This window comes from Chrysemys picta, chromosome 8, assembly GCF_011386835.1.
Source record: "Chrysemys picta bellii isolate R12L10 chromosome 8, ASM1138683v2, whole genome shotgun sequence".
Lineage (NCBI taxonomy): Eukaryota > Metazoa > Chordata > Testudines > Emydidae > Chrysemys > Chrysemys picta.
Window position 1 is genome coordinate 42785883 of NC_088798.1, and position 27777 is coordinate 42813659.

A 27777-nucleotide genomic window follows, 5' to 3' on the forward strand; every position below is an offset into this window, starting at 1 on the left:
GCAGGTCCACAATTATGTGCCTTAGTAGGTACCACTGCACCTTTTTATGGATGCTAATGCTGTCTTTGGGGGCAAATCCTGAACCCCTTTGTGGTACAGCAGAAATGGTACAGTTCTGCTGCACCAGGATGTTAAGCCATGGAACCCAGTTCTATGGGAGTCCCTCTGCCTCTTTTAAGGTCATGGCAGAATTGTGTTGGGGAGTGGGGGGGCTGCAGGGATGACTGCAGCTTCAGAACTACAGCAACAGGTATTGAGTGGCTGGGCTCGGCTCCACACTTTGGGGAAAGAGGGAGCATTCCTTTCTTGTAGCCCACATGGAACTCCTGCATACAGCTAGGTGAAGTTTTTCAAACCATCGGTTTATTTGCTGAAAAATGCAGTTTCAATCAACCCAAAACTATTTGTAAATTTGACCCAATTAGTGTCTTATGGGAAAAAGTTTTTCAGGGCCAGCTGCAGGACAGCAGCAATATGTGCTAGAGACAGTGAGACCTTTAGCCCAGTGGTTAGGGCACTTACCTGGGATGTGGGAAACCCACATTTAAATCCCCCCTCTGGAGCAGGGGTTTAGACGCAGATCTCCTCCCTCCTAGGTGAGTATCCTAACCAAGAGGTTACAGGCTATTATGGGGTGGGTTGCTCTCCATCTCTCCTGTTGAAGCTGTTCCACTCAGTATAAATACTTAAATATTCATTGGATCAGAGACTTGAGACTCAGGGTATATCTACACTAGGAAATTAGGTCAAATTTATAGAAGTCGATTTTTTAGAAATCGATTTTATACAGTTGATTGTGTGTCCCCCCACTTAAGACCATTAACCCAGCGGCATGCGTGCACAGTGCCAAGGCTAGAGTTGACTTCAGGAGTGTAGCACTGTGGGTAGCGATCCCACAGTTCCCGCAGTCTCCGCCGCCCATTGGAATTCTGGGTTGAGATCCCAATGCCTGATGGGGCAAAAACATTGTCGCGGGTGGTTCTGGGTAAGTCGTCAGGCCCCCCCTCTCTCCCTCCCTCCGTGAAAGCAACGGCAGACAATCGTTTCAAGCCTTTTTTCCCTGGATTACCTGTGCAGATGCCATACCACGTCAAGCATTGAGCCCGCTCAGCTCACCGTCACCGTACGTCTCCTGGGTGCTGGCAGACGTGGGACTGCATTGCTACACAGCAGCAGCTCATTGCCTTTTGGTAGCAGACGGTGCATTACACCTGGTAGCCATCGTCGTTGTACTCCTGGGTGCTCTTTTAGCCGACCTCGGTGAGGTCGGTCAGGGGCGCCTGGGCAGACATGGGTGCTCCTGGCAGACCTCGGTGAGGTCTGTCAGGGGTGCCTGGACATAAATGGGAGTGACTCCAGGTCATTCTCTTTTTAAGTTTTGTCTCATGGAGATTCAGTCCTGCCTGCAGTCATACTGCACCGTCTTCTGGAGAGCACCCAGGAGACAACGATGGCTAGCAGTCATACCGCACCGGCTGCTGCCAGCCTAAGATGTATAAGAGAGATGGAGTGGATCAAAACAAGAAAGAGACCAGATTTGTTTTGTATTCATTTGCTCCCCCGCCCTCCCTCTGTAAATAGTGGGGGGAGGGATAGCTCAGTGGTTTGAGCATTGGCCTGCTAAACCCAGGGTTTTGAGTTCAATTCTTGAGGGGGCCGTTGTGTGTGCTTCTCCTTGATGCAAACCCAGCCCCTTTGTTGATTTTAATTCCCTGTAAGCCATGTTGTCAGTCGCCCCTCCCTCCGTCAGAGCAATGGCAGACAATCGTTTCGTGCCTTTTTTCAGCGCAGACGCCATAGCACGGCAAGCATAGAGCCCGCTCAAATCACCGCGGCAATTATGAGCACTGTAAACACCACACGCATTATCCTGCAGTATATGCAGAACCAGAACCAGGCGAGGAGGCGACGGCAGCACAGTGACAGGAGTGATGAGGATATGGACACAGACTTCTCCCAAAGTACAGGGCCCGACAATGTGGATATCATGGTGTTAATAGGGCAGGTTCATGCCATGGAACGCCAATTTTGGGCCCGGGAAACAAGCACAGACTGGTGGGACCGCATACTGTTGCATGTCTGAGACAATTCCCAGTGGCTGCAAAACTTTCGCATGTGTAAGGGCACTTTCATGGAACTTTGTGACTTGCTTTCCCCTGCCCTGAAGCGCAAGAATACCAAGATGAGAGCAGCCCTCACAGTTGAGAAGCGAGTGGCGATAGCCCTGTGGAAGTTTGCAACGCTAGACAGCTACCGGTCAGTCGGGCATCAATTTGGAGTGGGCAAATCTACTGTGGGGACTGCTGTGATCCAAATAGCCAATGCAATCAAAGAGCTGCTGCTATCAAGGGTAGTGACCCTGGGAAATGTGCAGGTCATCGTGGATGGCTTTGTTGCAATGGGATTCCCTAACTGTGGTGGGGCGATAGACAGAACCCATATCCCTATCTTGGCACCGGAGCACCGAGTACATAAACCGAAAGGGGTAATTTACAATGGTGCTGCAAGCACTGGTGGATCACAAGGGACGTTTCACCAACATCAGTGTGGGATGGCTGGGAAAGGTACATGACGCTTGCATCTTCAGGACTCTGGTCTGTTTCAAAAGCTGCAGCAAGGGACTTTCTTCCCAGACCAGAAAATAACTGTTGAGGATGTTGACATGCCTATAGTTATCCTTGGGGACCCAGCCTACCCCTTAATGCCATGGCTCCTGAAGCCGGACACAGGCAGCCTGGATAGTAGTCAGGAGCTGTTCAACTATAGGCTGAGCAAGTGCAGAATGGTGGTAGAATGTGCATTTTGACGTTTAAAAGCTCGCTGGCGCAGTTTACTGACTCGGATAGACTTCAGAGAAACCAATATTTCCATTGTTATTACTGCTTGCTGTGCGCTCCATAATATCTGTGAGAGTAAGGGGGAGATGTTTATGGCGGGGTGGGAGGTTGAGGCAAATTGCCTGGCCATTGATTACGCGCAGCCAGACACCTGGGCGGTTAGCAGAGTACAAGAGGGTGCGGTATGAATCAGAGAAGCTTTGAAAACCAGTTTCATGACTGGCCAGGCTACGGTGTGAAAGTTCTGTTTGTTTCTCCTTGATGAACCCCCGCCCCTTGGTTCACTCTACTTCCCTGTAAGCTAACCACCCTTCCATTCCCCTCTTCAATCACCACTTGCAGAGGCAATAAAGTCATTGTTGATTCACATTCATGCATTCTTTATTAATTCATCACACAAATAGGGGGATAACTGCCAAGGTAGTCCGGGAGGGGTGTGGGAGGAGGGAAGCACTGGGTGGGGTGGGGGAGGAGGGAAGGATAAGGCCACAATGCACTTTAAAACTTATTGAATGCCAACTTTCTTTTGCTTGGGCAGTCCTCTGGGGTGGAGTGGTTGGGAGCCCGGAGGCCCCCCCACCGCGTTCTTGGGCATCTGGGTGAGGAGGCTATGGAACTTGGGGAGGAGGGCAGTTGGTTACACAGGGGCTGTAGCGGCGGTCTGTGCTCATTCTGCCTTTCCTGAACCTCAACCATACACTGGAGCATATCAGTTTGTTCCTCCAGTAGCCTCACCATTGCCTCTTGCCTTTTGTCAGCAAGCTGATGCCACCTATCATCTTCAGCCCGCCACTTATTATCTTCAGCCCGCCACCTGTCCTTGCATTCATATTGTGCTTTCCTGGACTCTGACACTGTCACCTCCATGCATTCTGCTGTGCTCTTTCAGTGTGGAAAGACTGCATGAGCTCAGAGAACATTTCATTGCGAGTGCGTTTTTTTCGCCTTCTAATCTTCGCTAGCCTCTGGGAAGGAGAAGATTGTGTGAGCGTTGAAACATTTGCATCTGGTGGAGGAAAAAAAAAAGGGAGAGTGGTAGTCAAAAAGACACATTTTAGAGAACAATGGGTAGATTCTTTCACGGTAAACCTTGCTGTTAACATTACATAGCACTTGTGCTTTCGGTACAAAGTCGCATTTTGCCTCTTATTGAGGGTATGTTGGTTTGGTGTGAGAGATCACTCACGCAGGGCCGGGCAACAGAATTCGGCTTGCAGGCAGCCACGGTAAGACACAATCTTTTGGCTTCTTTAACCTTCATAACATGTGGGAATGGTTTCAAACAGCAGCGCACTCATTTCCCATACCAAGCAGCCACTGGGTTGGCCATTTAAAATGGGATGGCAATTTAAAAGAAGGGGCTGCGGTTTTCGGGTTAACGTGCAGCACAAACCCAACTAACCCCCCCCCAATTCTCTGGGATGATCGCTTCACCCCTCCCCCCACCACGTGGCTAACAGTGAGGAACATTTCTGTTCAGCCACAGGCAAACAGCCCAGCAGGAACGGGCACCTCTGAATGTCCCCTTAATAAAATCAACCTATTTCAACCAGGTGACCATGAATGATATCACTCTCCTGAGGATAACACAGAGAGATAAAGAACGGATGTTGTTTGAATGCCAGCAAACACCGGGACCATACGCTGTGTTATGCAATGATTCCAGACTACGTGCTACTGGCCTGGTGTGGTAAAGTGTCCTACCATGGCGGACGGGATAAGGCAGCCCTCCCCAGAAACCTTTTGCAAAGGCTTTGGGAGTACATCCAGGAGAGCTTTATGGAGATGTCCCTGGAGGATTTCCGCTCCATCCCCAGACACGTTAATAGACTTTTCCAGTAGCTGTACTGGCCGCGAATGCCAGGGCAAATTAATCATTAAACATGCTTGCTTTTAAGCCATGTATACTATTTACAAAGGTACACTCACCAGAGGTCCCTTCTCCGCCTGGCGGGGTCCGGGAGGCAGCCTTAGGGTGGGTTCGGGGGGTACTGGCTCCAGGTCCAGGGTGAGAAACAGTTCCTGGCTGTCAGGGAAAACAAACTCACCGCAAGCAAGCGGAGAAACATCTTCAACCTCCTCATCATCATCTTCCTCGTCCTCAAAACTCGCATCCCTGTTGCATGCTACTCCATTCGACGGAGTCAAAGCAGAGGGTTGGGGTAGTGGTGGCTGCACCTCCTAGAATGGCATGCAGCTCATCATAGAAGCGGCATGTCTGGGGCTCTGACCCGGAGTGGCTGTTTGCCTCTCTGTTTTTTTGGTAGGCTTGCCTCAGCTCCTTAAGTTTCACGCGGCACTGCTGCAGGTCCCTGTTATAGCCTCTGTCCTTCATGGCCTTGGAGATTTTTTAAATGTTTGGGCATTTCATCTTTTGGAACGGAGTTCTGGTAGCACGGATTTGTCTCCCCATACAGTGATCAGATCCCGTACCTCCCGTTCAGTCCATGCTGGAGCTCTTTTGCGATTCTGGGACTCAATCGTGGTCACCTCTGCTGATGAGATCTGCACTCACCTGCAGATTGCCATGCTGGCCAAACAGGAAATGAGATTCAAAAGTTCACAGGCCTTTTCCTGTCTACCTGGCCAGTGCATCTGAGTTGAGAGCGCTGTCCAGAGCGGTCACAATGGAGCACTCTGGGATAGCTCCCGCAGGCCAATACTGTCAAACTGTGACCACACTACCCCAAATTTGACCCGGCAAGGTTGATTTCAGCGATTTCGTTGGGGGAGGATACAGAAATCGATTTTAAGAGCCCTTTAAGTCGAAAAAATGGCTTCATTGTGTGGACAGGTGCAGGGTTAAATCGATGTAACACTGCTAAATTCGACCTAAACTCGGGCCTGGTCTACACTACGGGTTTAGGTCAACTTTAGCAGCTTTAAATCGAATTAAGCCTGGACACGTTCACACGACGAAGCCCTTTCTTTCGACTTAAAGGGTCCTTTAAACCGGTTTCTTTACACCACCTTCGACGAGGGGATTAGCGATAAAATCGGCCTTTGCGGGTCGGAATTGGGGTAGTGTGGACGGAATTCGACGTTATTGGCCTCCGGGAGCTATCCCACAGTGCTTCATTGTGACCGCTCTGGACAGCACTCTCAACTCAGATGCACTGACCAGGTAGACAGGAAAAGACCCGCGAACGTTTGAATTTCATTTCCTGTTTGCTCAGCGTGGAGAGCACAGGTGACCATGCAGAGCTCATCAGCACAGGTGACCGTGATGGAGTCCCAGGATCGCAAAAGAGCTCCATCATGGACCGAACGGGAGGTACGGGATCTGCTCGCCATATGGGGAGATGAATCAGTGCTAGCTGAACTCCATAGCAGTAAAAGAAATGGCAAAGTATTAGAAAAGGTCTCCAAGGCCATGAAGGACCGAGGCCATAACAGGGACACACAGCAGTGCCGCGTGAAAATTAAGGAGCTACGGCAAGCCTACCACAAAGCCAGAGAAGCAAATGGAAGGTCCGGGGCAAAGCCGCAAACTTGCCGCTTCTACGCGGAGCTGCATGCCATTCTAGGAGGTGCAGCCACCACTACCCCAACTGTGTGCTATGACTCCGTCAATGGAGAAACACACAGGGAAGACGGTTCGGGGAACGAGGAAGATGAGGATGGAGGTACTGTAGGTAGCTCACAGCAGCAAGGAAGCGGAGAACCGGTTTCCCCAACAGCCAGGATATGTTTGTGACCCTGGACCTGGAACCAGTAACCCCCGAACTCACCCAAGACCCTCAGGGCACACAGGAGACCTCTGGTGAGTGTACCTTTGTAAATATTTGTAAACATTACACATGGTTTAAAAGCAAGCGTGTTTAATGATTAATTTGCCCTGGCAATCGCGGCCAGTACATCTACTGGAAAAGTCTGTTAATGTGTATGGGGATGGAGCGGAAATCCTCCAGGGACATCTCCAGAAAGCTCTCCTTCATGTACTCCAGGCCAGTAGCACGTAGTCTGGAATCATTGCATAACAAAGCATGGCAGCGTATGGTCCCGGTGTTTGCTGGCATGCAGACAATATCCATTCCTTATCTCTCTTTGTTATCCTCAGGAGAGTGATATCATTCACGGTCACCTGGTTGAAATGGGGTGATTTTATTAAGGGGACATTCAGAGGTGCCCGTTCCTGCTCTTCTGAACAGAAATGTTCCCCGCTGTTAACCACGCGGTGGGGGGAGGGGTGAAGTGATCATCCCAGAGAATCGTGTGTGCGTGTGTGGGGGGGGGTGATTTACTTGGGTTTGTGCCGCATGTTAACCGGGAAACCGCAGCCCCTCCTTTTACACTGAAAACCCATTTTCAATGGCCAACCCAATTCATCCTTGATATGGGAAATGCACTGCTGTTTGAAACCTTTCCCGCATGTTAAGAAGATTAAAAAAGCCAAAAGATGTGGCCTACCATGGCTGCCTGCAAGCCGAAATATGTTGCCTGGGGCACTGCGTGAGTGATCTCTCATACCAAACCGGCAGGCAGAGGAAAAATGCGACCTTGTAATGAAAGAGTGTACCCATTGTTCTCTAAAATGTGTCTTTTTTAACCACCTCTCCCTTCTCCTCCACCAGCTGCAAATGTTTCTCCTTTGCAGAGGCTAGTGAACATTAGAAAGAGAAAACGGAGGACGCGGGACGATATGTTCACGGAGCTGCAGATGTCCTCCCACGCTGATAGAGCACAGCAGAATGCGTGGAGGCAGTCAATGTCGGACATGAGAAAAGCACAATATGAACGAGAGGAGAGGTGGCGGGCTGAATGGCGGGATGAAAAGAGCAAGTGGCGGGCTGAAGATGATAGGTGGCGTCAGCTTGCAGACAGACGGCAAGAGTCAATGCTCCGTCTGCTGGAGCATCAAACTGATATGCTCCAGCATATGGTTGAGCTGCAGAAAAGGCAGCAGGAGCAGAGACCGCCGCTACAGCCCCTGTTTAACCAACAGCCCTCCTCCCCAAGTTCCATAGCCTCCTCACCCAGACGCCCAAGAACACGGTGGGGGGGCCTCCGGCCACCCAGTCACTCCACCCCAGATGATCGCCCAAGCATCAGAAGGCTGGCCTTCAATAAGAGCTAAAGTTTTAAAATGCAGTGTGTCCTTTTCCATCCCTCCTCCCCCACCCATCCCAGGCTACCTTGGCAATTATCCCCCTACTTCTGTGAGGAATTAATAAAGAATGCATGAATGTGAAAAAACAATTACTTTATTGCCTCTGCAAGCGGTGCTCGAATTGGGGAGGGAAGGGTGGGGTGGGGTTGTTGGTTTACAGGGAAGTAGAGTGAACCGGGTCGGGGCGGGGGGTTTGGAGGGTTCATCAAGGAGAAACAAACAGAAGTTTCACACAGTAGCCTGGCCAGTCACAAAACTCGTTTTCAAAGCTTCTCTGATGCGCACCGCGCCCTGCTGTGCTCCTCTAACTGCCCTGGTGTCTGGCTGCGCGTAATCAGCGGCCAGGCGAGTTGCCTCAACCTCCCACCCCGCCATAAATGTCTCCCCCTTACTCTCACAGATATTGTGGAGCGCACAGCAAGCAGCAATAACAATGGGGATATTCTTTTCGCTGAGGTCTGAGCGAGTCAGTAAGCTGCACCAGCGCGCTTTTAAACGTCCAAATGCACATTCCACCACCATTCGGCACTTGCTCAGCCTGTAGTTGAACAGGTCCTGACTACTGTCCAGGCTGCCTGTGTACGGCTTCATGAGCCATGGCATTAAGGGGTAGGCTGGGTCCCCAAGGATCACGATAGGCATTTCAACATCCCCAACGGTTACTTTCTGGTCCGGGAAAAAAGTCCCTTCCTCCAGCTTTCGAAACAGACCAGAGTTCCTGAAGACGCGAGCATCATGTACCTTTCCCGGCCATCCCACGTTGATGTTGGTGAAACGTCCCTTGTGATCCACCAGGGCCTGCAGCAGCATTTAAAAGTACCCCTTGCGGTTTATGTAGTCAGTGGCTTGGTGCTCCGGTGACAAGATAGGGATATGGGTTCCGTCTATGGCCCCACTACAGTTTGGGAATCCCATTTCAGCAAAACCATCCACTATTGCCTGCACGTTGCCCAGAGTCACTACCCTTGATATCACCAGGTCTTTCATTGCCCTGGCAACTTGGATCACAGCAGCCCCCACCGTAGATTTGCCCACTCCAAATTGATTCCCAACTGACCGGTAGCTGTCTGGCGTTGCAAGCTTCCACAGGGCTATCGCCACTCGCTTCTCAACTGTGAGGGCTGCTCTCATCCTGGTATCCTGGCGTTTCAGGGCAGGGGAAAGCAAGTCACAAAGTTCCATGAAAGTGGCCTTACGCATGCGAAAGTTTCGCAGCCACTGGGAATCGTCCCACACCTGCAGCACGATGCGGTCCCACCAGTCTGTGCTTGTTTCCCAGGCCCAGAATCGGCATTCCACGCCATGAACCTGCCCCAGTGACACCATGATTTCCACATTGCTGGGGCCTGTGCCTTGTGAGAGGTCTATGTCCATGTCAATTTCCTCATCACTCTCTTCGCCACGCTGCAATCGCCTCCTCGGCTGGTCTGAGTTTCGCCTTGGCATGTCCTGGCTCTGCATATACTCCAGGACAATGCGCGTGGTGTTCATAGTGCTCATAATTGCCGCGGTGATCTGAGCGGGCTCCATGATCCCAGTGCTAGTTATGGCGCCTGGTCTGAAAAAAGGCGCGAAACTAGTATCTGACAGACCAGGAGAAGGAGGGAGGGCGGGAGGGAGGGCGGGCCGAGTGACGACATGGTGTACAGGTACAGGGAATTAAAATCAAGAACGGTGGCTATGCATCAGGGAGAAACACAAACAACTGACACACAGAATGGTCCCCCCAAAGATTAAACTGAAAACCCTGGGTTTAGCAGGCCGTTGATTTGACGGAGGGAGGGGGAAGCAAATGAATACAAAGCAAATCTATTTTTTACATCTTAAGACGACGGTGCAGCGTGACTGATAGCCCTCGGCATCTTTCTGGGTGCTTGGCAGCAAATACTGGGCGCTTGGCAGTTAGTGTATTACGATGGCCTTCAGGCCTATTGCACAATCTGCTGCTCAGGGAAGATTCTGCTAATGTGCGATGACCCAACTTGTAATAGGACGGTTACCAGTCGTAATACACCATCTACTGCCAAAAGGCAAGGGGCTGGTGCAATGCAGCCCCACGGCTGCCAGCCCCACAGCTGCCAGCACCCAGATCGCCGATTAAGGCTACCAGTCTACTGCACCGTCTACCGCCAAAAGGCAGTTAGCTGCTGCTGCTGTGTAGCAATGCAGTCCCACGTCTGCCGGCACCCAGATGACATATGGTGACGGTGAGCTGAGCGGGCTCCATGCTTGCCGTGGTATGTTGTCTGCACAGGTAACCCAGGTAAAAAGGCGCGAATCTATTGTCTGCCGTTGCTCTGACGGAGGGGGAGGGGCCTGACGACATGTACCCAGAACCTCCCGCGACACTGTTTTGCATCATCCGGGCATTGGGATCTCAACCCAGAATTCCAATGGGTGGCGGAGACTGCGGGAACTGTGGGATAGCTGTGGGATAGCTACCCATAGTGCAATGCTCCGGAAGTCAACGCTAGCCTCGGTACTGTGGACGCGGTCCGCCGACTAGAGCACTTAGAGCATTTTATGTGGGGACACACACAATCGGCTGTATACAACCAATTTCTATAAAACCGGCTTCTATAAATTCGAACTAATTTCGTAGTGTAGACATACCCTCGTAGTGTAGACCAGGGCTCAGATATCCCCCGTGCCAGGTCAGCATCCTAATCACCTGGTTATAGGCTAGTCTTTCAGTCTCTCCTGTTAAATCTGTTCTACTTTGTATAAATACATACTTTGTATAAATTGAGCCAGGGAGAGAGAATGACTTCAACTGGTGATTAAGGCACTCACCTGGAGGTAGGATACATGGATTAAAATCCCTTCTCTAATTCAGGCAGAGAAAGGTTTTCAAGTCCCTTCTCTAGAGGAGAGTCAAACCTAGATCTCCCACATTCCAAGCAAGTGCTCTAACCACTGCCTACAAGTTATAAGGGGCAGACACATGCACACACAGTCATATGACTGAAAACACTTCTCTGATTTCCTGACAAATTCTGAACATTTTCAGAATCTAACTGAATATTTTTTCTAATTTTTCAGTTTGCTGGCTGAACTGATAATCAGTTATTCATCGAGCTCTACTCCTGTACCAAATGCTTCTATCCAAGCTTAGAGGACAGGAGTTATCCCTTTGAACATTTTGCCTTGATTATCCCAGTGACACTGGCAGAACAGGCACCAGATCATGCCAGGGTCCACATGTCTTTGCTGGACAGTGACAGATACATAGCAGGACTCTGTCTGGCTCACTTGTGGGTTAACATTGATAAAATAAGTATTAGAATTATCAGAAAGTGTTTAGTCTCTATTGAATGCTTGTGAGTTGCTGCATGCAGTAATCTTACTTGTAATATTGGTGTTCAATAGTGTAATATTATGTTTGAGTGGTTGTATTGTGACCCTCTGTGACTGTAATGTCCAATACAGAAGAGGGCCATTAATTAGCGTGAAGAGCTGCTCTTCTACAGAAATTGTTACACCCCCCTGAAAGAGGAGATCCATCTATAACAGGCAGTCTTGGGGTAAGGCCCTACCAAATTCATGATCCATTTTGGTCAATTTCATGGTCATAGGATTTTAAAAATAATAAATTTCATTATTTCAGCTATTTAAATGTGAAATTTCAGTGTTGTAATCGTAGGGGTCCTGACCCAAAAAGGAGTTGTGTGTGGCGGGGAGGAGAGGTCACAAGGTTATTGTTGGGGGGGGGGGTTGCAGTACTGCTACCCTTACTTCTGCACTGCTGTGGGTGGCGGCACTGCCTTCAGAGCTGGGCAGCTGGAGAGCAGCAGCTGCTGGCCAGCAGCCCAGTTCTAAACGCAGAGCCACCGCCAGCAGAAGCGAGAATGGCATGGTATGGTATTGCCACCCTTACTTCTGTGCTGCTGCTGGTGGGGTGCCGCCTTCAGAGCTGGGTTCCCGGCCACCAGCCGCTGCTCTCCAGCTGCCCAGATCTTTAGGCAATGCAGAAGTAAGGGTGGCAATACCGCGGCCCCCATAAAATAACCTTGTGATCCCCCCTCCACAATTCTCTTTTGGGTCAGGATCCCCAATTTGAGAAATACTAGTCTCCCCCGTGAAATCTGTATAGTATAAGGTAAAAGCACACAAAAGGCCAGATTTCACAGGGGGAGACCAGATTTCAAGGTCCATGATGTATTTTTCATGGCCGTGAATTTGGTAGGGCCTTAGCTATGGGTGAATCTTACAACTGGGAAATCCAGACATCTGCATTGAGGAATCATCAACAAAAGGACTCAAGACTCTTAGTGTTGTTCTGCTCTCTTCTCCATGAAGATGAGTCATGCAAATGGATTCCTCCCATCAGCTGAGTTTGCAGCTCAGAGCACATGGCAGGAGCGGGATAAAATCCTCAACCAAAACATAGGTATCTCTATGTTGCTTGGACTCTCGGGGGGGAAGGGAGGTGGAGGAGGGGGCCAAGGTTTTCTTAGGTAGAAGCAAGATATCCTCAACTGCTAAGCCTGTGTTAACCCTAAAGGCCAAATAGAGTTTGCTGATATATAGAAGCCTATATTACCTTTTGAAACCCAAGACTAAAGCCTGGTCTACACTATATGGTTAGATGACCGAACTGTGGAAGCGTCTTCCCTTAAATTTGGCTCCCACCAACGTAAGTGCCTCTCTATGCTGATTTAGTAACACCATCTCCTTGAGCAGCATAGAGTCACAGTCGACCTAATTAGGTCGACAGAGTGTCAGTGTGGACACTAGGGTTGCCAACCTTCCCAGATTGGCATTGATTTCCCGGTAGCTCCTGAAACCAATACGGGAGATTTTAATAGGTCGCTAAAAGTAGGCTCCCTACCTGCCCTGGTTCTGCGCAGTTCCCAGAAGCAACCAGCATGTCCAGCTCCTAGGTGCAGGGGCAGCCAGGGGGTCTCTGCGCGCTGCCCCTGCCCCGTGTGCCGACTTCGCAGCTCCCACTGGCCGGGAACCACGGCCAATGAAAGCTGCGTGGGTGGTGCCTGCAGGCAGGGGCAGCGCACAGAGCCTGCACCCCTCACCCCCTCCCACATCCCAACCCCTGCCCCAGTCTCCTCCCTCACCCAAACTCCCTCCTAGAGCCCACACCCCCTCCTGGACCCCAACCCCAGCTCCAGGCTCAGCCCAGAGTCCCTTCCCTCACTCCGAACCCCTCAGCCCCACCCCCCAGCCCAAAGCCCGCATTCCCACCCCCCACCACAGCCCTGTGAAAATGAGCGAGTGAGTGAGGGTGGGAGAGAGTGAGCGACAGAGGGAGGGGGGATGGAGGGAGCAGGTCCTCAGGGAAGGGGCAGGACAAGAATGTTTGGGTTTCTGCGATTAGACAGCTGGCAACCCTAGTGGACACTGCATTGCTTACATCGACTGTTACTAGCCTCCAGGAACAATCCCCCAATCCTCCACACTGACAATACGAATCGATACAAGCGCTCCTGGTGAGAACGCGCACCACCGACACAAGGAGCCAAATGTGCATACATGAACACTTTAATAACTGTGGTGACTGTATGCAATGTAAGTTAGGTCAACATAATTTAGTAGAGTAGACATGGCCTAACTCATTTGTTTGTCTGTCTGCTTGCTTTAACCTTGTAAATAACTCTCTATTAATAAGTCTTCATATAGTTTACTGGATTGGCTACAAGCAGTGGCTTTGGTGTGAGACCTAAAGTGCAATTGACCTGGGGTAAGTGACTGCCCTTTGGGATCAGGAATAACCTGAATATATGTGTGATTCTTGGTGTAAGGGACCATCTATCAAAGAGATAAGCTCACGTGGGTGGCAACACTCACCCGAGTACCCAAGGGGGCTGTCTTTGACTCTGTGTGAAGGCTGTTATAGTGCCTGAGGAGTTTGCATTTGGTGCAGTTGGTGGACAAAATCTAAGTTTAGAACTCACAACCAATTAGGGATTTGTACCCTGGTTTCTAACAGTCTGCCCTGAGGTTGTCACTCATGCTCTTGCGTCACTGCTGGGAGCATTACTCCCCCAACCAAGCTTTTGGCTGCTTTTTGATATATCATCTGCATACTAATCTACAGTTAGTGCAGAAGCATGACATCATCTTAATGATAATTCATAACTGTGCTCTGAACACATTTTAGACTGGTTCAAAAATTACTCAACACTAGATGGCAGACTTGCAGCTGTAAACATTCGGGTTTATAGCTCTACTCTCTCATTTTCTAAACGATTCTGACCTTAGTTATGTCTTTCCCCTTCTTGACATTTCATGCCTACCTAAAAGCTATTAATTAACTTGATAGAAAAATTAGTTTACTCATGACTTTTAATGGAGTACAATGAAATAATCCTACTGTTCAGATATAGTTGTCAGAGTAAATGAATACAAGCTTCTATACAAAAATTTACTAATTGCATTTCTTGTTTCTGTATAAAAGGCAAACAATGTAAGGGTGGTTTTTATGGTTCAGCAAAATTTACATAAATGATCTTTTAAGTTTCCTTCAGAATCTCTTTATTTCCCCACATACAGTTTTAGGATGAAGATTAATTTGAAAGAATCCATATACTTAAGGCATTACATGTCAGAAAATTTCACAGATCGTCCAGAAATAGTTAATCTTAATGTTTATAGAGCATTTTTGCTGTCTTAATATTTATTAATTTTGGAATTGCAGATTTAAAAATTAAAGCTTAATTAATAGCATAACATAATTAAAAAATCCACAATTCTTTTATAACCAAACTTCAATCAACTTGTGTTCCGGAGGGGAAGTAGCCGGATGCGAACATAATCAGTCTTTCAAAAGCTATTCATGTAAAAATACATATTAATGAGCTGCCTCAAATTTGAGTCGATAGTTAATATAAATATTCAACAGAGAGATCAGAAGACAGAGTGAAAGGCCAGAGAGTTGAGATGTTTCAAACATTCTGTGGAGAAGGCCAAATTACATTTTTAAATTATGGACTGTGGGCTTGGACTACAATGTTAGGCCCAGTATATCACCTAAATCAACAGTAGTTCTCCCACTGACATCAGAAGGAGATAAAACGTGGCCCTTATGTAGCAACACAACCATTAGGATTCATCTATACTGCAAACTGCTAAAGTATGAACATGATTTTGAGCCACTGCGGGCATGTCCACATGGAAACTTAGCGCATGGCAAACCAGAGCATGACTCTACAAGGCATTAGCTTGCTGCACGGTATGTCACAGCAGGGTCCTCACGGCGATTTAGCATGCAGCAAGCTAGTGCGTGATAGATTTACATTCATGTGCCACATACTATGTCTCTGTATGGACAAGCCCTGAGTTAGATGACATGATGCTGAACATGTTCTTTTTACTGGTTAGCAAATCAGTCAGCATTATGTCAGCAAACTGCTGTTCAAAACTGTATTCAAATACAAATGAGCCCTTAGATACTGTTACTGTTGCATTTAACATTGCTTAGTGGGAAAAACTGATTCCACCACCGCTATTTCTGCCCTTCGCTTATCTGGCCTTTTGTGCATGCAATTACACACTTTGCATGCTTAATTTAGTAATTAGAAACAGAAATAAGGCATCCATTTCATGTGTGCGACTTCACAACTAAATTATTTGAAGATCTGGTCCATATTAGATTTCAGACTTAACACCCTGTTTAGATGACTGTGGGGAGTTCAGACCTTTCATAACTGTTTCAGACAAAAACAATGTTAAATCCGATCATATACAGAAGTTTGACTTCATAACATAAAGCTTCCATTCTGTTGGATCTGAACAAGTCAAGCAGGTCAGATACATTTAAGATTCCTGACTTAAGAAAAATATTCTCTAAGGCCTGGTCTACACTAGGAAATTAGGTTAGTATAACTACATTGCTCAAGGGTGTGAAAAATCCACACTCCTGAACGACCCAGTTAAACTGACCTAATCTCTAGTGTAGACAGCACTATGTAGACAAGTGAATTCTCCCATCGCCCTAGCTACTGCCTCTTGGGGAGGTGGATTACTGGCGCTGACAGGAGAAGCCCTCCTGTTGGTATGGGTAGTGTCTTCACTGAAGTGCTACAGCGGTGCAGCTGCATCACTGCAGTGCTTTAAGTGTAGACAAGCCCTAAAACACTACTAGAAGGAACAATAGTAGTAAGGGAAATAGGCTACATATAATGCCAAAACCGAGACTAGCTGACCCAAAATGTCTTTTCCACTCATACTATGTACATATATGATTCTTTTAGCAATGATGGGCGATCACTCATTACCGAGTATGATCATCTTCCATGGGAGTTATGGGTCCTCAGGTGGCTAATAAGGCCAATCCTTGAACCACAAGTCCTATTACAATGAGGGCAGATGTTTTCAGGCTCAGCAGGAAGCTGTTGACCATGACTGGAGAACAGTCTCTCCTTCCTCCTGCACCTCTTGTCCTCTTTGGCTTGTCGGTGAGCAAGTTCAAAATGCAGGGGACCATCATGTAGGACTTCACTCCATTTTAAGCGATGCTGGGCAAGGGTCTCCCAGGTATTAATGTCAATATTAAATTTTTTTAGGTTGTCCTTCAGCAAGTCCTTATAACGCTTCCGTTGTCCACCCACATTACGGTTCCCGTCTTTCAGCTGAGAGAACAGGACCTGTTTTGGGAGGCGATGGTCTGGCATCCGTGACCAGTCCAGCGGAATTGCTGATGGATGATCATTGCCTCGATACTGGTGGACTTTGCCTCTTCCAGAACACTAATATTGGTGCACCTGTCTTCCCATTTGATCTTCAGAATCTTACAAAGGCAACGTTGATGGTGCCTCTCAAGGGCTTTCAAGTGGTGTCTATAGGTTGTCCAAGTTTCAGACCAATACAACAGTGTTGGGAGAATAACGGCTTGATAAACAAGAAGCTTGGTGTTTGTTCGAATGTCGTGATCTTCAAAGACCCTGTGCCATAAATGAGAAAAAGCTACACTGGCACAGCTCAGGCGATGTTGAATTTCTGCATGAATATCTGCCTTGGATGAAAGATGACTTCCAAGGTAGAGGAAATGATCGACATTCTCCAGTGCCACTCCATTGATTTTGATAGATGGGGCACGTAATACCTCATTTGGAGAGGGCTGATAGAGCACTTTAGGCTTCTTGATATTAAGAGTGAGACCAAGACATGCGTAGGCATCGGCAAACACATTCAAGATAGTTTGAAGATCTCTCTCAGAGTGGGCAAAGATTGTGTTGTCATCAGCATACTGAAGTTCCACAATAGATGTTGTTACTCTTACTCTTGGCTTTCAGCCTGCTAAGCCTGAAAAGCTTTCCATCCATTCTGTAAGTGATTTCAATGCCAGCTGTAAACTTCCCAGCAATTAGGTAAAGAATGACAGCAATAAAAAACGCAAATATGGTTGGAGCAATACCTTTAACATGTCTCACCTGTCAGATGGAGCATGTGATCTTTCATAAGCGATCAAACATGTCTCCTCTGATACACTCTTAGTGTTAATTAGGCTAGGAAGTGCAAATTCTAGGATGCCTTAAACTCAAATTGACAACAATACATGGCAAGTAAAGAGATTTTTCTGTGACAGTTTAAGCTTTACCTGTAAAGGTTTTCTGCAAATTTTCACACCTGCATGGACTCATTCTTCCACCAGGTGGAACATTTGTCTGTGAGAAGACATAATGAGAGCTCCCCCTTGTTGCCTCTTTTCCAGATCAAAGTGATTTCCCAGATACGTGTAAAGAAAAATATGAGAAAACCATCACAGGAGAAAACAGCTTGTAGGAGGTGGGGGGAAGAGAAAGGGCAAAGGGAAAAAAGGGCAACCTGACACAACCAAACTTTGCTAAGAATAAAAGAGACCCAAACTTCTATTCTTTTTTGTTTCTTGTTTGATGGAAGGGTTGATCCTGACTAGGATAGGAATTTTTAGAAAAGAAATTTCTGTAATACTTATTCCACTATCTGATTATTTTTTATTCCTCACCATTTCATCAGATTTTACCTACTATCTTTGTGTCTCAAAGTAAATAAGCCAATACCTACTAATCCACTGTGTAGTGCCTCAAACATCCATGGAACATATTCAGATATCTTCTGCAACATCACTAGCCGTTACCTTAGTGAATGTGTTGTGATGATCTTTTGGAATGGGGGAGGGAAAAGGGTGTCTTTTTTCTTGGCTTCATATGCTCCAACTACTTCTTAATTAATCCATCTGGAAATGGTGTCTTTAGAAGCCAACGTGCCTTTTATACTGTAAGTAAGCTAAACAAATAACTATCTGTTGAATCACTTGAAAGGCAGTACAATATGTACACACCATAAAACACTTTGGATGATTAATGACTGAAGCCTATTTGTTTGACTTAGTTTCTATGATTGTTGATATCGGAGACAGAAACAGTCATTACCTTCTTGGTTAAGTCAAACTCAGAATTCTTATTTCACACATATTCATGAACTACCTTGTCTTTGTGTAACTGGAGGATGCAATGAGCACATTAATGTAACCCAAAATACACAGTTTTGACCTGACATGCTTCAAGAGAAATAGGGCATAATCTACTCCCTGTGCTCCTTTATTTATTTTAAATCAGAGACCATTTTCTATTGTTCTCAGCCAACCAGCTAGAGGAACTGAAGTCTTCTGGGACAGGAACTTGATGACGGTGACTCTGATGCCCCTTAGGTCAGCAGTGAATTATCTGAGAACTGTTTGGGCAGACTGTAAGTCTGGCATGTGTTAGAAGTGGGTGGTGGGAATCTCTGAAATCATTTAACTCTCAGGATATGTCTACACTGCAGTATAAGTCCAGGGTTAGTAGGACTTTAGTCAGCTGACCTGTGTTAGAGAACCCTGGACTTGAGCATCTACATTGTATTTTAACCCTATGTTAAGACTTTTCTAATCCTTGCTTGAACTTAGGGCTCTAGTGTCCACACTGCAATGAGCAGACCAAGCCAAACTAATCTTATCCCAGAATCCCTAGCGCTCACCCCCAACCACAAAATGTGGCCACTCTAGCCTAAGACCGTGGTGCACTGTGGGAAAACTTTACTGCCTGTCCTGTACCTTGCCAGGAAGCAGCTCGCTTTGCAAAAGGCTTGATCAATTTGCTCTCCGTTGCAAATCCAGGAGGCTGTCTGATAGTGTGCTTGCAGATCTTTGATCAGAAGAGAATGGGTTAACGCTGACCTGAGCTGCTGCCATTTGCCAAGAGGAGGGGGAATGGCTTCTGTTTTCATTAGAGTGGACTGAAGATTGTTGAGATAGTGAGAACTAAGGAAGTTGTCCCAGGGAATTGTGGAATACTTCCAGGTGACTCGCGGGACCTCAGGCAAGCGGGCCTGCATCTCTTCTGCAAAGCAATAGGGCTTGAATCCTGACTCTTGGATTAACTCGAGCTCGGATGCTCCAGCCCTGCAGGGCCCTGGGACCCTGGATTAGCGCAATTGCAGTGTAGACACAAGGGGAGTTAGGCTTGAGCCCAGGCTCAAGCATAGGCTCACACTGCAGTGTAGACATACCTTCAATGACTGAACATGACACACTTCTGAGTCCTCAGGCTTCATGGGGTATCGCAGAAAAAGTCAGACACGAGGGAGAACTGTTCTGGCGTCCAAAATGTAAATTAAGCACAAGGCTATTCTACTAAGTTCTTCTCCAGATATAGGCCAGATCTACACTAAAAAGTTAGGTCAAGCCAGCTACATTGCCCAGGAGTATGCAAAATCCACACACCTGAGCAACACAGTGAAGATGATCTAAGCTCTGGGGTAGATAGTGCTAGATCATGCAAGAATTCTTGCATCAACCTTGCTACTGCCTCTTGGGGAGGTGGATTAACTACAGCAACAGAATAACCCCTCCCGTCGCTGTAGTGCAGTGGTCCCCAACCTTTTCGCGGCCCCAAACCTTTTTGTGGCCAGTAGAACATTCATGTTTTCAGAAGAGTGTGGCGGGCGCCAACAATTTTTCAAGGCTTATTTTGTATTTGTACATTAAATAATACGAAAAACATCATATTTAATATTACATAATATATGAATCCAGAAAGAAGCCGGAGAGAAGCCATGAGGACAGAGAACACCGGCGCCTGCAGCCCCAGAGTACTCTGTCCCCAGCAGGCGCGGGGCCCCGGCTTCTCTCCCCTGCTGGGCACTAGGCGGGCCCCGTGCTTGCCTGGGACTGAGAACACCAGCGCCCGCAGCCTGCAGCCCCGGAGTTCTCTGTCCCCATTAGGCGCGGGGCCGTGGCTTCTCTCCCCTGGTGGGCACTAGGCGGGTACACATAAATGCCCCGGCGGGCACCACTGCTGTAGTGAGTGTCTACATGGAAGTGCTACAGGGGCGCAGCACTGTGTTTTAAGTGTGGATATAGCCTTACGGACTGGAATCTTGTTGATCAGACCTGGCAACATCCTATACGCATGCTATATTTTTAAAGTATATGTCCTAGCTTTAAAGGGAGGTAGCCTTTGTAGGACACTGAAGCAATATTCCCTGAATCTCCTGTTTAACTGTGAAGCCTCAGACCATAACAAGATGGTTTGGAAAGATGGATATATTTAATCACAACAGAACACAGGAAGTCAGAGTAGAGTATCTTGCTTCCTTTCAAGGGCTGCACTAGAAACTCCATGTCCATCCTGGAGGCTCAGCTGTGATTTGTGCCACTGCTTTCCCCTAAAATGCACTTTCTGCTGGCAGTTTGCTTCTTTTTGTTACTTATGGCAACAATATCAGAGATTAACTGATTTTTTATAAGATAATATCACTACCTACTGTGCAGTCTTATTCACTTGACAAGTTGCAACAGCTAGGCCATACACATTGAGGCCAGGAAATGTACTGAAACTTCTGCCCAACCTTCTGCCCTTTCACAAAGAAAGGTGTAAGCATGTTAGAAATCCTAATTTACTGTATTAATGATTGTTACTAAGCCCAAGGAGTTAAGTTCAACAAGTATAAGGAAATTGTTTGCTGCTTCTGCAACTGTGGAAGATGAAATTGGGAGGAAGCAGACTGCTGGATTGCATTAAGTCTTCTGAAGATATGTACATTACATATATTTATGTTATACTTCATCTGTTAGCAAATTTTAAAATAACTATTCTAAAATGTATTATATTGAAGCATTTAATCCTGCCCTTAACATATATAATTTGTTTTTAAATCACTTTGCTTCTTATACAGAAAAGGGATCAAAACTACGAGCTAAAAGATAATCAATTTATGATAGTTTCCCTGAGGTACAAAGGAATCACACTGCATTTTATAAACTGGAGACAGAAATATGTCAGCCTGGTGATCTGCAGGCTGTGTATACTGCAGAAATGATGCAAACCATCCCGCTGCTGGCAAGTGGCAGTGCATTACTCAAAGGAAACAGCAAATTCCATTATACCCTTCTAGTCAAAGAGATTCAATAAGGAAAACAAGCTGTATGAGCAGGACAGGGGCTAGGATACATTGATAAAATCAGAGCAAAAAGCTGCAAAAGCAGGCTATTGTTTTAAACTTATACAATAATATATACTATCATGTGGCAGTTAAATTTAAAAACTACTTTTTTCCATGAAAATTCCCTTTGGAAGAATCAGCAAATAGAAAATAATTTTATAGGTTTGCATCACACACTGATATCATTCCTAGTCAGTTTCTAGAATGAGAAAACAATTTGCTGTACTATACAGCATTTTAATATGTTGTGCGATAGTTAAGGTTTCTGCTCACAACACGAGCTTTTTCAAAGGGATTCGTCAAAGGAGCATATATTCTTATTAGAAGTTACTCCCAATGGATATCCTGGGAAACTTGGAAAGCCCTCGTCTTAACTGTGAATTTATTTTTAAATCAGATGTCTTTTCCACACATGCAGAACGGAGCTTACAGCACCAGCTAGTGTTTCCCTGCCAAGACCTAGGAGGAAAACTTGGCAGCTTTTCTGTGTACCATTCTGTGTACCATTTACATCTAAATAGGTATCCGTACCACAAGAAGCTTGTGAAAGCATGGCCACAATGAGCTTTTTCAATTTACAAATGTCCTAAATCTATGAAAGACCTAAATCCACTCTAAAGAAATTATTCAGAAGCAGGAAAATTACTTAGTCTGTAGCATTTTTAAAGTGTACAATATAAGAAATTAATTTATAAAGAAAATATTTATATTCAAATATTTGTTCTCAAAGCTTTATATTGGATACTTATTTGAATCATTATACACTATGCACCTCCTGTACAAAAATAGCATTACTCATTGTCATGGATTAGCTTAACACAGCAGTAAGGAGTCATGGATTCCATATATTCCAGATAGCCAGGGCTGGGGGAAAGAGATCAAAATGCATGGAAGAAGTTCAACTCAAGATGGGATGAGCAGAAATTTGACATAGTGGGCAAGCCTGTTGTCCGCTTTCTTTTGTCTGCTCCCACAATACAAGCAAATAGATATTCTAAGCAATAAGAGATAACAGTAGAACAAGCATGTCGATAGGGAGCAGTCTGTGATGTGGAAATTTGAAAATGCCAAAAGCTGACTCAAGTAGATGAAACTGGCTGCCTCTAGTAGCAATTGATGAAGTTTCAATATGTGAAGTAACAGAATAATCAGCAAGAGCTGACCATATTTATACATTAGGGGACTGATTCTGCAGCTGTTACTGTGACAGGCAGTCCCATTAAAGTCAGTGTGACTACCCATATGAGTAGGGTTCCAGCAGAACAATATGCAGGCTTCCAGCCTTTTGACTCAGCTTGAGAAACTGCTGGAGATCATAAGAGCAGCAGTGAAGATGACTCAGTTATGCAGAAAACTGATTACATCCCATCTGCAATGGCTATGCTGATGTCACAAAAAGAATGTTTAATTCTTTGAAGACATTCAAAGAAGAATCTTAAGCAAAAAAGGGAAATATTTTAAATAGAGTCTTTAAAAAAAGAACAAAACACAAAAAGGAGAGTTACATTTAGGGAAGAAACCATTTCAGCAGTTGTCTCCAATTCTCTAAACTGACCTTAAAGAAGATACCTGACTAGCAAAATGAGGCACATTTTTTTCTTACTCTCTTCTTTCGAGAAGAGGAGAGTTCATTATAAGAAAGCAGAGATACCAAAAGAGTACCCAAAGCTCTGCTCAGTCTCTGTGAGATACCTCAGTATGTTCAAAGGATAAGCCTGAAAATATCTATTATAGAATCATACTGGTCACACTATCGTTACAGTCACGACAGAATTTCCATTGTAAGTCTCTGTTTTAAGCATATAACTTTCTGAAAAAAGACATGTTTTGCCCTGATATGCGTTTTCATTTTATAACTTGAAGAAAATCTATTCAGCTATTTTAATCACCCAAGCACAGAGAAAATGTTTTACAGTCCCAGAAAATATTGCTGAGATACTTTTTGGCATTTGTAAACTAAAGAACAGTTTCATATTAAAAATTCAAACTTGGCATCTATGTAGTCCTGAAAGAATTAGAGTTTTGCCAAGTTAAGAGGAAGCTGTTAAGAAATAAATCTATAAAATGAATAAAAACAGTACTGTGTATGCACATATCTATTTTCCTAAGTGCAATGGTTTAGCTAAATCAGTTTAGTTAGGCCAGTGCAATCCCCTATATTGATATTCTAAGGGCAGAGAGAGGTAGTAGCTATGTAGCTCTCCCGTCAACAAAGCGCTGTCTACGTGGGGGGGGGGGGCTAAGGTTGGTATAACTACGTTGCTCCGGGGTGTGGATTTTTCACACCCCTGAGCAACGCAGTTATACCAAACTAAGAGTGTAGTGGAGACCTGGCCTAAGGCAACTATGTCAGCGTAGCTATGCTGGCATAAAACTGTAGAGTACACCTCTACCCCAATATAACGCGGTCCTCGGGAGCCAAAAATCCCGTTATAGATGAAACCCCGTTATATTGGGGTAGCGGTGGCAGGGCTCCAGTGGTGATTTAAAAAGCCCGGGGCTCCCCACAGCGGCCAGAGCTCTGAGCCCTTTAAAGCACTGCCAGAGCCCCACTGCCAGAGCCCCGGGGTAGCAGCAGCAGGGCTCCAGCGGTGATTTATAGGGCCTGGGGCTCCCCGCAGCAGCCGGAGCCCCTGGCCCTTTAAAGCGCCGCCCGAGCCCCGCTGCCAGAGCCCCGGGGTTACAGCACTATATATGAACCCGCGTTATATCGGGTTGTGTTATATCGGGGTAGAGGTGTAGATGCAGCCTACCTGACAGAAGGTGTGTTTCTGTTGGCGTATGAAGACCATCCTCCTAAGCGAAGTTAGCTATGTCGACAGAAGCACATTTCCATCGACACAACTGGGTACACTGGGGATTAGGTCAGGATAGCTATGTAGGTCAGGGTGTTGTTTTTTTCACATCTCTGACTAACACGGCTATGTCAACCTAACTTTTAAGTGTAGACCAAGTCTTATTTTGATTTAAGAGTAGCTTATTTCAATTTAGCTTAAATCTGTTTTTAATTAAGTTAAACCGAAATAACCCTGGGTTTAAACCAAAATAAGAGTGTCCACACAGCGTTTTGAACTGGCTTAACTGAAAAGGTTTAAAATCACACCTTAAGTTAAACTGGTATAATGCTGCATGTAAACAAGCCCTTAGTGACTAAGGCGTGGTCCAGTCACAGATTTTGTGGTAATATGTCAACTAGGGATGTGATGTTTTAGCATTACAGTTATATCAGTATGACCCCTATTGTGAACACAGCTATATTGGTACAAAGGTGCCCTATAGCTGTATAGTTTATTCCCCTTCCCCAATGGAACAAGCGATACCTATTAAAAGCACATTTATGCCAATATCAGTGCATCCACAATCGGGGGCATGGGGAAGGCACTGCCTCATGTTAACTACAATGTGTGTGTGCAGATGAGGGCTGAAGTACACAACAACAGCTCAAATCTGGAAGATGCTAAGTGCTCCTGTGAACTGCTAAACACCTTCATCTGGGTGAAGTTAGTGGCAGCTGAAGGTGCTCAGCACTTAGCAGAAATGAGCCCTAAATGCAGTTATTCAGATAACACCACACACATTAATTACAATTATATGTAGAATTCTGTATACCTACGAAAAGACTCAAACACTTACTTGAATCTCATACCATACTTTATAATGAACATACATGCTGTGAAATTCAATACAGTTTTCTGTTTTAAGGTAAGGAAATGAAATATACACAACTACAAATGATGTGCATAAGTGTTAGATTTTTAAATTAAATTAATTCAGGAAATTCAAAGTTATGGTTTGCAGAGCAACCATAGCCTATCAAATAAAGATAGCACATACACATGTAAAACACAGAACTTAACACTGTACACCTCTACCCCGATATAACACGAATTCGGATATAACGCGGTAAAGCAGTGCTCCGGGGAGGGGGGGGGCTGCGCACTCCAGTGGATCAAAGCAAGTTCAATATAACGCCCATAACGCGGTAAGATTTTTTGGCTCCCGAGGACAGCATTCTATCAAGGCGGAGGTGTATATATATTTTATATTTCTGTACAGATGGACAAAGGGAGATGAGTTAGTTATTTTAGAAACTATAACTTTAAATTTTCCTAAGTTTTTCAAACTATAGTGTGTCACAGCCATCATAACTCTCAATTACATGTTTAAAGAAATATTGCAGATTGTGTGTTTTTAATTAAGAGAGAACAAAGTTATGACAGTCTGCCCAAAATTAAAGTTTTACCTGTTCTCCTTTTAAAGATATATTTACATTTCAAGGTCAATAATAACCATCAAAAATGAGGTGATATGTGCAGCTCAAACATGCATTTATATGCACATTATAATGTAATCACCATGTCCCAACAAATTCAGTATCCTTTTTCGCTGAACCACATAGCAATAGACCTAAAAGCAGTTAAAATAACATTACTAAAGCAGATCAGAAGAAATCTCATGTTAAAAAAATAATAATTTTTTTTAACCTTTACTGAAGCAGCAGCATAGAGCATATCTTCAAGAGTGAAATGGCAACACTGGTTCAAATATTCCTGACAAAATTCTTGTATGAGCTGTAGATTATATAAGCTATCAGCCAATGACATGGTCTCCTTCAAACAAACATCTAAAATGAAAGCAGAAACAGAAAAAGTTAAGCATAGCTACAGATCTGAAAATAAAAGCCTTACATATAATAAGTGCTACGCATTTTGGAGGTAGATTCAAAAATGAAAAATATTTGTCAAAAGGAATTTTTGAAAAATCAAGTTTTGAATTAGATTTTAATTTCAGAATCTTGAGTTATGTCATCTTACATTTTATTCCATTGCATTTTTATAGGTTTGTTTTTATGCTATCGAAGTAGATTAACATCTTGAATACTTTCTAAAACACGCTATGATTGTTTTTTTTGGGGAAATGATAATTATAAATTATGATTTTTAATGACCCTTGCTGAAAATAAGTTATGATCTAACTCAACCCATTTATTATTTTGAGACCATCACAAACATAACTGTATATATTGTACTGATTACAGTATCCCTCTTGCATAGGTTTTAAATGCTCAGATACTAGTAGTAAGGTAAATGGAATTACACATCTGTTACTGGAGTTCTCCAAGCATATTTATTTCTTATCACTGAACAGCCACTCTTGAGAGAATGTGCCTCAACATCACAAACTCTGGCTCCACCTATAAAAGCAATATCAGTTTGGGCACCATATACTCTCTTTTTTGGAGCCAATTGTTCAAAATGAGTTTAATACAAGGAATTGCAGGCCCTGATGCCCTCATTTCCTTTTACTATTCAAAATACCATTTATAGTCACAGAAGTGGTAATGGTGGGTAGATCAGTGTGGTTCTGACGCTGCAATATACTCTACATACCATGTACAGCTGAGTAACTTTCCTTTCTCCTTCAATAATTGTCTTTTAAGAGATAGACTAACAGTAATAACTCCCTAGAGAAGTTCTTAAAGAATGAGGTCCTGAAGGAAATAAAAAGGAAAGAATATAAGCATCAGACTTTATTACTAATTTGAGGGAGTATAGCTAAGTGAAGATGTGAACCAAGTTTTATGTGGTAATGTGATGGGGTGGACTAGGTCCTGAGGTCCCCTGCTGGAGGCCTCGTGGCCCTGCCACACCCCGCCCCAGAAAAGGGCAGGAGAGGGTCCTCTGAGCTGCCTAGAGCGGCTGTGTGGGAAGCAGCCAATCAGGGCCCAGCAGGTCAGTATAGGAAGAGCTGCAGGACCAGAGTGAGTTCAGTTCCTTGCTACAGCTGGAGGAGAGTAGATGGTGGTCCAGGCTGGCTGCTGGGACTCCACAAGGACAAGACCCTGAGATAAGGGTGAAGAATATGCAGGAGCCATGGGGAAGGGGCCAGGGAATTATAGCAGCAACACAGTTTATTTAAAAGGACATCGTGGACAGCTGCTATCTACAGGGTCCCTGGACTGGGACCTGGAGTAAAAGGCAGACCCAGCTCCCCTCTACCAGCCACTGGAAAAGGGGCCTGGACTTTGATACACCCCAGAAGGGGAACTAAACTCTTTTAATGGCCCACGTGAAGAGCTGGGGCCAGAAAGGCCCTGAGAGGGCAAAGACATTGCCTCCAGGGAAGGAGCCCTGGGGCACTAAGAGAGGCCCCTGGTGGACTCGTACTCTGAAAGGGGTTTGTGTTGCTTTTATCTCACAGACAGACTGTATATGACTTGGCTGGAGGGCCGAGTCACCAAAGACCAACCACCAACAGAGAGAGAAAGAGAGAGAGAGTGAGTGTAGGCACACGCACTCAGTCAGGGGGTGCTCACGAGAGGTGAGTGACCCTGTTACAGGCAGCTTTACAAATTTCGGGGTGGAGACATTTCTCCAGCATTCCGTGGAAGCTGTCTTACAACTATTAGGA

At 45.6% G+C, this 27777-nt stretch overlaps 2 protein-coding genes across 18 annotated transcripts in view; one reads left to right on the plus strand and one right to left on the minus strand.

The window, feature by feature from the left end:
• Positions 1–27777, plus strand: part of LOC101938687 (myb/SANT-like DNA-binding domain-containing protein 2) — a 98333-nt gene that overhangs the window by 51747 nt on the left and 18809 nt on the right. The gene's annotated exons all lie outside the window — the stretch shown is intronic.
• The window catches only part of CAMSAP2 (calmodulin regulated spectrin associated protein family member 2), a 163595-nt gene that overhangs the window by 32416 nt on the left and 103402 nt on the right, over positions 1–27777 (minus strand). For 15 of the 17 annotated variants that reach the window (XR_010589729.1, XM_008164301.4, XM_008164300.4 and 12 more), the window contains one exon: positions 25851–25990. The exons of the other annotated variants lie outside the window; for them this stretch is intronic. Coding sequence is in view for 14 of the 15 variants with exons in the window: in XM_008164301.4 (XP_008162523.2) it covers positions 25851–25990 (140 nt within the window). In the remaining variant the exon portion in view is untranslated. The remainder of the gene's footprint in view (positions 1–25850; positions 25991–27777) is intronic. 17 annotated transcript variants of the gene reach the window in all.